This window comes from Cervus canadensis, chromosome 6, assembly GCF_019320065.1.
Source record: "Cervus canadensis isolate Bull #8, Minnesota chromosome 6, ASM1932006v1, whole genome shotgun sequence".
Taxonomy (NCBI): Eukaryota; Metazoa; Chordata; class Mammalia; order Artiodactyla; family Cervidae; genus Cervus; species Cervus canadensis.
Genome location: NC_057391.1, coordinates 75,750,779 through 75,761,830, shown reverse-complemented (window position 1 = coordinate 75,761,830; position 11,052 = coordinate 75,750,779). Strand labels below are relative to the sequence as shown.

Here is an 11,052-nt window from a genome sequence, read left to right as displayed (position 1 = left end):
GTGACCCCATGGACTGAAGCCCACCAGGCTCCTCCGTCCATGGGATTCTCCAGGCAAGAATACTGGAGTGGGTTGCCATTCCCTTCTCCAGGGGATCTTCCTGACTTAGGGATTAAAACTGGATCTCCAAAAATGGGCCAAAGATCTAAACAGACATTTCTCCAAAGAAGACATACAGATCGCTAACACACACATGAAAAGATGCTGAACATCACTCATTATCAGAGAAATGCAAATCAAAACCTCAGTGAGGTACCATTACACACCAGTCAGAATGGATGCTATTCAAAAGTCTACAAGCAATAAATGCTGGAGAGGGTGTGGAGAAAAGGGAACCCTCTTACACTGTTGGTAGGAATGCAAACTAGTACAGCCACTATGGAGAACAGTGTGGAGATTCCTTAAAAAACTGGAAATAGAACTGCCATCTGACCCAGCAATCCCACTCCTGGGCATACACACTGAGGAAACCAGATCTGAAAGAGAAACGTGTACCCCAACGTTCATCGCAGCACTGTTTATAATAGCCAGGACATGGAAGCAACCTAGACAGACGAATGGATAAGGAAATGTGGTACATATACACTATGGAATATTACTCAGCCATTAAAAAGAATTCACTTGAATCAGTTCTAATGAGATGGATGAAACTGGAGCCCATTATACAGAGTGAAGTAAGCCAGAAAGATAAACACCAACACAGTATACTAACGCATATATATGGAATTTTAAAAGATGGTAACGATAACCCTATATGCAAAACAGAAAAAGAGACACAGATGTACAGAACAGACTTTTAGACTCTGTGGGAGAAGGTGAGGGTGGGCTGTTCTGAGAGAATAGCATTGAAACAAGTATACTATCAAGGGTCAGATCACCAGCCCAGGTTGGATGCATGAGACAAGTGCTCAGGGCTGGTGCACTGGGAAGACCCAGAGGGATGGGATGGAGAGGGAGGTGGGAGGGGGGATCGGGATGGGGAACACATGTAAATCCATGGCTGATTCACGTCAATGTATGGCAAAAACCACTACAATATTGTAAGGTAATTAGCCTCCAACTAATAAAAATAAAATAAATAAATAAAACTGGATCTCCCACATTACAGGTAGATTCTTTCCTGTCTGAGCCACCAGGGAAGCTCCCTGTGTTATATAGTTGTATTTTAATAGTTATATACAATATTATTAGTTTGCAACAAATGATAGAAGGATCAATTCATAATAAAAGCAAATAGATATCATGGGGCTTGATCTTCTGAAGTTGGGTTACATTATAGTTAGGGTTGTCAGATTTTGCAAATAAAAATACATGATGCTCCATTAAATTTGAATTTCAGATAAACAATGAATAATAATTTCAGTATATCTCAAATATTACATGTGACATACTTATGCTAAAAATGATTGCTTATCTGAAATTCATATAGAATTGGGCATCTTGCATTTTACCTGGCAACCCTAATTACATGAATAAGAGAGATTTTATGCACTCGCATTACAAAAAGCTGCCCCAGTCTATCAGTATGATATAAACAGACAGTGGTCCTTACATTTCTGTTCTGGCTGCTCACTGAACAGTTAAGGAAGTTTCCAGCAAGGTCCTAGAATTGGGCTGGCTTGTGACCAGATCCTGGTCTATTTTTAGGCTGAGATAAATGGGACAGTTATTCCAGGGATTGGGGAAAATCAAGTTACATTTAAAATTGTAGAGAAGAGGTATGTGCTTGAGAAGGGAGAGGAGAGTGTCATACATTGCCACAGTAAAGAACAGTTCAATCACATCATCACTGTTCACATCTACCCCACCCCAGGCAAAATGAAATAGGTATAGATGATGTCTTATTAATTGGAAGGAGCCAGAGGACTCCCTATTCTTGAATGTGTGGATTGAGTAGGTCAAGCAAAAGAACAGTGAGATGAGAAACTGGCTTTGAAATCATCTCCACTGGAATTAAGCACAGATAACTCAGACTGATGCACAGATACCTGAAACTGATGCATTACCTTCCCCTCTCCTTGACTTCATTTATGTGTTCAACAAATACTCGACTGGCTACTCAGTTTCAGCATGTGCTAGCTTTGGACATAACATGCATGAGAAGAACAGGCACGGTCCCTGATCTCAAGAGAACTTTTGGGGGAACATGTTGATATAACCCAAAAACTCATGTTTAACTGTCTATTAAGACATTGCTATGAAGAAAAGTTTTGGTAGATGTGAAGAAAAAATGTTGGTTATAATTAAGCTGGTCAGTGCATGCATACTCAGAGGTTTTAGTCATGCCCAACTCTTTGAAATCCTATGGACTGTAAGCCTGCCAGGCTCATGGGATTCTATAGGCAAGAAAACTGGAGTAGGTTGCCATGCCCTCCTCCATGGGATCTTCCTGACCTGGGGACTGAACCCACTTCTCCTGCACTGCAGGCAGATTCTTTACCCACTGGGCCACCTGGGAAGCCCAAACAAGCTGTCATACCACTACTAATTTTTATGGTGCTATTACAATGAATAAACACTATGAAGCATCCTGAGAATTAAACTTTTTATTATTTTTTTTTAGAATTAAACTTTTTAAAAGAAAGTATTACACATTTTTCTGTTTAGGAAAATAATACTCCATTAAAACCATAATTTTTGGAATTTGGAGAATTTCTGTTAAGTTTGCAACATTTGTTATAATGCTGACTTTTAAATTAAACATTTACTTGCACTTTTGTTATTAGTATTATTTCTTATCATTGTCCTTATATGAAAAGTAGAAGTCTGTGATTTTGCTTGATGGGTGTATTTTTCATTTCAGCTCATCTTTCATGGTGGTATACTTGACTGCCTATGTGTTATCTCTGATACAGAGGATATAATTCTTGCTAAACTAAAAGGGCAAAACTGACATCTGCCTATTCTTGTAGTTTATTACTGTTTAAACACAGTGGATAACTTCTGGGGAAAGTATTTGGTTGGTGCAAAAGTAATTGCGGTTTTGCATTGTTGAACTTTCCCATTTGATATTGGAATACATTCTTAAGTGTGGTCATGTTATACATCGTTTTAATGGGCTCATTTATTTATTTATTTTTGCTAATAACTTACTTGTTGTTGTTCAGTCGCTAAGTTGTGTCAGACTCTTTGTGACTCAATGAATTGCAGTACGCCAGGCTTCTCTGTCCATCACTATCTCCCTGAGTGTGCTCAAACTCATGTTCATTCAGTCAGTGACACCATCCAACAATCTCATCCTCTGTCGCCCCCTTCTCCTCTTGCCCTCAATTTTTCCCAGCAAATAACTTACTGCTGCTGCTAAGTCGCTTCAGTCATGTCCAACTCTGTACTACTTGCTATTTATTTTATATTACAGAAATGATGTTAGACAAAAAGCGAATTTGAGTGATGTTTTGAGTTCAAAACGGGTCGTAAAGAGTGGAGACAACTCACAACACCCACAAAGCATTTGGACAAAGAACTGCTAACGAATGTACAGTGCAGTGTTGGTCCAAGAAGTTTTGCAAAGGAGCCTTGAAGATGAGAAGTGCAGTGGCCAGCCATCAGAAGTTGACAATGACCAACTAACTGAGAGCATAACTGATGATGATCCTCTTACAACTGCATGAGAAGTTGCCAAAGAACTCAACATCAGCTGTTCCATGGTCATTCAGCATTTGAAGCAAATTGGAAAGGTGAAAAAGCTTGATAAATGGGAGTCTCGTGAGCTGACTTCAAATCAAAATAATCGTCATTTTCTCTTATTCTATGAAACAATAAATGAACCATTTCTTGATCGGATTGTGACATGTGATGAAAGCAGATTTTATATGACTCCCAGCAACAATCAATTCAGTGATTGGACTGAGAAGAAGCTCCAAGTTCAGTTCAGTTGTTCAGTCATGTCCGACTCTTTGCGACCCCATGGACTGCAGCACGCCAGGCTTCCCTGTCCATCATCAGCTCCCGGAGCTTGATTAAACTCATGTCCATTGAGTGGGTGATGCCATCCAACCATCTCATCCTCTGTCGTCCCCTTCTCCCCCTGACTTCAATTTTTCCCAGCATCAGGGTCTTTTCCAATGTCAGTTCTACACACTCTCTCAGGTGGCCAAAGTATCGGAGCTTCAGCTTCAGCATCAGTCCTTCCAAAAATATTCAGGACTGGTTTCCTTTAGATTGATTGGTTGGATCTCCTTGCAGTCCAAGGAACTCTCAAGAGTCTTCTCCAACACCACAATTCAAAAGCATCAATTCTTCAGCTCTTAGCTTTCTTTATGGTCCAACTTTTACATCCATACATGACTAATGGAAAAAACATAGATTTGACTAGACAGACCTTTGTTGGTAAAGTAATGTCTCTGCTTTTTAATATGCTATCTAGGTTGGTCATAGCTTTTCTTACAAGGAGCAAGCGTCTTTTAATTTCTTGGCCACAGTCACCATCTGCAGCGATTTTGGAGCCCAGGAAAATAAAGTCTGTCATTGATACCACTGTTTTCCCATCTATTTGCCATGAAGTGATGGGACTGGATGCCATGATCTTAGTTTTTTGAATGTTGATTTTTAAGCCAGCCTTTTCACTCTCCTCTTTCATCAAGAGGCTCTTTAGTTCTTCTTTGCTTTCTGCCATAAGGGTGGTGTCATCAGCATATATGAGGTTATTGATATTTCTCCTGGCAATCTTGATTCCAGCTTGTGCTTCATCCAGCCCAGCATTTCACATGATGTTCTCTGTACATAAGTTAAAGAAGCAGGGTGACAATATACAGCCTTGACGTACGTCCTTCCCAATATGGAACCAGTCTGTTGTTCCATGTTCAGTTCCAACTGTTGCTTCTAACTCTTGACCTGCATACAGATTTCTCAGGAGGCAGGTAAGGTAGGCTGATATTCCCTACTCTTTAAGAATTTTCCAGTTTGTGTGATCCACACAGGCTTTGGCATAGTCAATAAAGCAGAAGTAGATGTTTTTCTGGAACTCTCTTGCTTTTTCTATAATTCAATGGATGTTGGCAATTTGATCTCTGGTTCCTCTGCCTTTTCTACATCCAGCTTTAACAGCTGGAAGTTCTTGGTTCATGAATTATTGAAGCCTCCTCTCTTGGAGAATTTTGAGCATCACTTTGGTCGTATGTGAAATGAGTGCAATCGTGTGATAGTTTAAACATTCTTTGGCATTGGCTTTCTTTGGGATTGGAATGAAAACACCTTTTCGAGTCCTGTGGCCACTGCTGAGTTTTCCAAATTTGATGGCATATTGAGTGCAGCACTTTCACAGCATCATCTTTTAGGATTTGAAATAGCTCAACTAGAATTCCATCACCTCCACTAGCTTTGTTTGTAGCGATGCTTCCTAAGGCCCACTTGACTTCACATTCCAGGATGTCTGACTCTAGGTGAGTGATCACTCCATCGTGGTTATCTGGGTCGTGAAGATCTTTTTTATATAGTTCTTCTGTGTATTCTTGCCACCTCTTCTTAATATCTTCTGCTTCTGTTAGGTCTATACCATTTCTGTCTTTATTGTGCCCATCTTTGCATGAAATATTCCCTCTGTATCTCTAATTTTCTTGAAGAGATCTCCAGTTTTTCCCATTCTATTGTTTTCCTCTGTTTCTTTGCATTGGTCACTGAGGAAGGCTTTCTTATTTCTCCTTGCTATTCTTTGGAACTCTGCATTCAGATGGGTATATCTTTCCTTTTCTCCTTTGCCTTTAGCTTCTCTTCTTTTCTCAGCTATTTGTAAGGGCTCCTCAGGCAACCATTTTGCCTTTTCGCACATCTTTTTCTTGAGGCTGGTCATCATCACTGCCTCCTGTACAATGTCACGAACCTCAGTCCATAGTTCTTCAGGGACTCTATCAAATCTAATCTCTTGAATCTATTTGTCACTTCTGTATAATCATAAGGGATTTGATTTAGGTCATATCTGAATGGTCTAGTGGTTTTCCCTATTTTCTTCAACTTAAGTCTGAATTTGGCAGTAAGGAGTTCATGATCTGAGCCACAGTCAGCTCCTGATTGTTTTTGCTGACTGTATAGAGCTTCTCCATCTTTGGCTGCAAATATATAATCAATCTGATTTTGGTATTGACCATCTGGTGATGTCCATGTGTAGAGTCTTCTCTTATGTTGTTGGAAGAGGGTGTTTGTTATGATCAGCGCGTTCCCTTGGCAAAACTCTGTTAGCCTTTGCCCTGCTTCATTTTGTACTCCAAGGCCAACCTTGCCTGTTACTCCAGGTATCTCTTGATTTCCTACTTTTGCATTCCAGTCCCCTATGATGAAAAGGACATCTTTTTTTGGTGTTAGTTCTAGAAGGTCTTGTAGGTCACCATGAAACTGTTCAACTTCAGCTTCTTTGGCATTAGTGGTTGAGGCATAGACTTGGATTACTGTGATATTGAATGGTTTGGCTTGGAAACGAACAGAGATTATTCTGTCATTTTTGTGACTGTACCCAAGTACTGCATTTCAGACTCTTTTGTTGACTATGAGTGCTACTCCATTTCTTCTTAGGGATTCTTGCCCACAGTTATATATATAATGGTCATTTTAAGTAAATTCACCCATTCCAGTCCATTTTAGTTCAGTGATTCCTAAAGCACAACCCAAAACCAAACTTACAACAACAAAAAAAGGGCATGGTCACTGTTTGGGGGGTGTCTGCTGCCAATCTGTTACACTACAGCTTTCTGAATCCTGGCAAAACCGTGATATCTGTAAGTATGTTCAGCCAATCGATGAGATGTACCAAAAACTGCAATGCCTGCAGCCAGCATTAGTCAACAGAAAAGGGCCCAATTCTTCTTCATGACAACACCTGACCACACCTCACACAACTATGCTTCAAAAGTTGAACGAATTGGGCTATGAAGTTTTGCCTCATCGGCCATGTTCACCTGACCTCTCACCAACTGACTACCACTTCTTCAAGCATCTCAATAACCTTTTGCAGGGAAAACGCTTTCACAACCAGCAGGATGCAGAAATGCTTTCCAAAAGTTCCTCATATCCCAAAGCATAGATTTTTATGCTACAGGAATAAACAAAGTTATTTTTTGTTAGCAAAAGTGTGTTGATTGTAATAGCCTCTATTTTGACTAACAATGAGTTTGAGCGTAATTATGATTTAAAATTCATGGTCCAAAAAGCACAATTATTTTTGCCCTAACCTAATACAATGCACTGAATAAGGTGACTTTTTTTTTACAGTATCTGATAAAATTCCAAAGCACTTAACACTCTCCTCACTGGGGTCACTGCAGAGGCTCCAGGCCACTAAAATGCAGCTGCTTCCGGCCTGGTAGGAAGCTGCTAGTTAACAGCTGTACAGCCTCAGAGCTCCACACTCAAGACCTTGAAGAGGACCTCACCACTCCCAATTAAATAACATGTAGTATTATTTTCGAATAACGCGGTCTTGTGTTTTGCAGATGTACCTGGAACTAATGAACAGAAGTCCTTTCTGCTCACCTGGACCTTTCTCAACTCGGTTTTGGCAATTTTCTTACCAGATCTGAAAAATTTATGTCCCCCTCCTCTCCCCCGCCCCCCGCCCCCCCCAATATACCACTTTATCATCTAACCGATGGAACCCAGTTCAGCCTTTTTCACTGAATGGGTGGAGAAAGGGAAAATTAGGGAATTTAACGAGGGGAAGGGTGGTGTTAAAAATACCTTTGGGGGGGGGGGGGCGCGGCGTCAAGCAACCTTGGGCTTCCCTTGTGGCTCGGCTGGTAAAGAATCCGCCTGCAGAGCTGGAGCCACGGGTTCAACCCCTGGGTTGGAAAGATCCTCTGGAGAAGGGAAAGGCTGCCCACTCCAGTATTCTGGCCTGGAGAATTCCATGGACTATATAGTCCATGGGGTCGCAGAAGTCGGGACACGACTGAGCGACTTTCACTTACTCCCAAGTGTCCATTCCTAACTCCTGATTCCATTCTCTTGGACAGGACTCGGAAGGCCCAAGGATGAGGCGAACTGAGGGAGAAAGACCGGTGCCTCTGTCTGCAATCCTCCCTCCACCTGTGTGCCACCTCGGGCGGCATTTTCCGGACCTGAGGCAAAAAAAAAAAAAAAAAAAGAGCGGGGAGCATACTCGTCCCGGCACCCGCCGGGTATCGGGGCGGCGATGGACTGTGGGCCGCCGGGGGAGGAAGGCGACTCCGCATACCCGCGACCACTTTGATTGTTGCGCGCCTCCAACTTCACAGAGTGCACCGCTCAGGGAGGGGGCGGGTGGGGTGCAGCCCAGCCTCCGCCCAGCGCGACCCGGGTCCTCGCACGGGGGAGGAGCTGTGGTGCGAAAGCCCCAGCCGCCGCCCGCGGTCTCAAGGCCAGCCGCCCGCATTCTTCCGGCCCCGCAGCCCGCGGCGGGGGAGGGGCCGTCGCCGCCAGCGTTCTCCCGGCCCCCGGCGGCCGGCGGAAGGGCCGCGCGCATCGCGGAAGCGCGGCCGCAGCTGTGGATCAGCTGCTGGAGGAGGCGGAGAAGGAGAGGGAGGAGTCTAGGGGAGGTGGGGGGTGGAGGGAAGGGGAGGGAGGGGACCGTCAGGAAGCCGCGAACGCCACTGAGTGTCTGCACACCTCGCTCTGTCTCTTGCTATGGCTGGTTAAAAGAACCAGCCGGATCGCAGCGCGGGGGGAGGGCCGGGTGGGGGGGTGGTGGTGGAGAGCGGCGGCCGCGCGTGAGGCCGAGGGAGGGGCGGCGGCGCGAGCGAGCGGCGGCGGCGGCGGCGGCGGCGGCGGTTCCAGCATGAAGAGGAGAGCTGGCCTGGGGGGCAGCATGAGGTCAGTGGTGGGCTTCTTGTCCCAGCGGGGCTTGCATGGGGACCCCCTGCTCACTCAGGACTTTCAGAGGAGACGCCTGCGAGGCTGCAGAAACCTCTACAAGAAGGACCTCCTCGGCCACTTCGGCTGTGTCAATGCCATTGAATTCTCCAACAATGGAGGCCAGTGGCTGGTCTCAGGTAAATCAACCCCCTTCCCCTCCCCACGCCTCCCGGCCCCCTTCCAGCCTCCCCTTTCCGCTCTCTCTCTCTCTCGCCACCCTCCTCCTGCTCTCCGTCCCTACCCCCTCTCTCCTCAACCCACACCACCCCCCCTCCTTCTTCGGCGGTGGGAAGGTGGGTGTCAGATTAAAACCCTGGCAGGGGGAGGGTGGAAGGGGGAAGAAGAGGATGTCTTCTATTTAAAAAAAAAAAAGACCTAAAATGGTTGACAGGTCCTTAAATCGCTTTATCCCGAGTGTAAAGTGATCTGTCCTGATGACTGGAAGTGTGGGTCGGCGAGGAGGGGGGGGCGGGCGAGGTTACGGCCTGACAAAGTTTGATGGGAAACTCTTCCTTCGTGTACTTTAAAAGGTGCGGGGGGCCTTTGGGCGATTTGGAGGGGGAGGAGGCCGAGGCGCGCCTGAGGCCGGGGTTGGGGGAAGGGAGGGGGAGCTCGAGCCCCTGTCGTCGGCGTCCTGGGAAGGGGCCTTGGGGGGGGCCGGGGGCAGGGCGGTGACAGGGCTGGCCGCTGGGAGGGGTCGGGGCTGCGACTCCGGTTGAGCCGAGGGGAGGTGACGGGCGGGTCCCTGTGGGCCGCCCCCCCTCGGCGCCCTCAGGGGCCCCAGCGCCATCTCCTCGGGTCCTGGGGGTGGCCTCTTCCGTGTCTTTTTTCTGGTTTCGGGAGTGCCGAGGACTCTGGAAGGCCAAGGGGCACCGGCCTGAACTTGTGAATGCGCAACTTGTGAGGGCAGGGGGTGGCGGGTGGGGTAGGGGGGCGACCCCGGGAGGCTGGTTGGCGGGAGCCGCGAGCCCGCACCCCCTTTCCCCCGCGCCTGCCCGTTGCAGGTGGTCTCCGCGCCTCCTCCTCCCGCCCACCTGGGCTTGGTTGCCACCCCCCCCCAACTCCCCCAGCTCCCCCTCCGGTGTGGGATAGGTGGCGAAATCGAGGCCGGGGCTCCGGCCGGGCGATGTAGGCCTCGCTCTCCCGGGGCTCCTAGCGACAGGCAGCTGAATCGATAGCCTATTGCTCCCGGGGAGGCCGGGGCCGGGCTGGTGGTGGCGACAGCTGCCCCGGAGGAGGTGCGCCTGCGGCCCCTGGGGGCGCTCGCCGCCGCCCTCATCTCGGGGGGTCGTGGGCCCAAGGCGGGCGAGTGGGAATGGGGTACGCTGGGGGCGGCTCCCAGAAACCCGGCCCAGGGTAGGAGGGCGAAGACGGCTGATCTGGCGTTCCCGCTCGCCGCCTTCCCTCCCTACCCCATCCCTTTTCCTACGTCTAGAGGGAGGAAGGGGGAGCCCTTCGCTGGACGTGGCGCTTCGCTTCACCCAGCCCGGTCCCTGAATGGTTTTCTAATTTACGTCAGTGGGCAACTCGCCAGAAACTTCTGGGATCCTGGCAAAGCATCCATCGTCTTCGCGAGTAACTCCTCGCGAAGTGGCACGGGGCGTGCCGTCCAGTTTGGGGGTAGCAGAGATAAGACTTGGGATCATTTCACGATAAGCGTTCTGGGGTTTCTCCAGGGCTGACTTCACTTCTCCACCTCGTATCATTTTCTCTTTGACTAGGTAGAGTTTGGCCCTAGATCATCTCATGGAGACATCTGATATTCCACTTCGAGGCATACCCCCAAACAAAAGCTTCCTTCCCTCACAGGGCAAAAATGAGGGAAAGACCTCTTAAAAGAGTTAACAGTTTTTTTCCCCTGTTGCTACTGCTGTATTCATCATAGTCTGTCTCCTTCCTAGACTGATGTTTTCGGACAGAGATATTCCCAAGTAAATGTACCCTACAGGGTGAGGGAATTTGTCGGGGGGGGAGGGCGGCAGGGAGGTGCTATTACAGACTGAGCTAAGCATGTTGATTAAATGATAAATGCAGTCATACATTGCTCAATTTAACACGCTTTTTAAAAATAACATTAAAAAAACAAAAATAACATTTATTAAAATATAATTCACATGCCATACAATTCATCCATTTAAAGTTCATTAGAATTTTTTTTTTTTTAAAGGCGATAAAAGCTTCTTTACCGGTTTTCCTTGTGTTGTATGTTCCCCTTTGTCTTACATGAACCCCATT

At 46.8% G+C, this 11,052-nt stretch overlaps 1 protein-coding gene across 3 annotated transcripts in view; it reads left to right on the top strand.

The window, feature by feature from the left end:
• The first annotated feature begins 8,533 nt into the window (after window positions 1-8,533).
• Window positions 8,534-11,052, top strand: part of DCAF5 (DDB1 and CUL4 associated factor 5) — a 91,481-nt gene continuing 88,962 nt past the window's right edge. The window contains exon 1 of one of the 3 annotated variants that reach the window (XM_043472379.1): window positions 8,534-8,954. In XM_043472379.1, coding sequence (XP_043328314.1) covers window positions 8,741-8,954 — 214 coding nt within the window. In that variant the 5' untranslated portion in view covers window positions 8,534-8,740. The remainder of the gene's footprint in view (window positions 8,955-11,052) is intronic. The other 2 variants (XM_043472381.1, XM_043472378.1) reach the window with 2 other exon arrangements.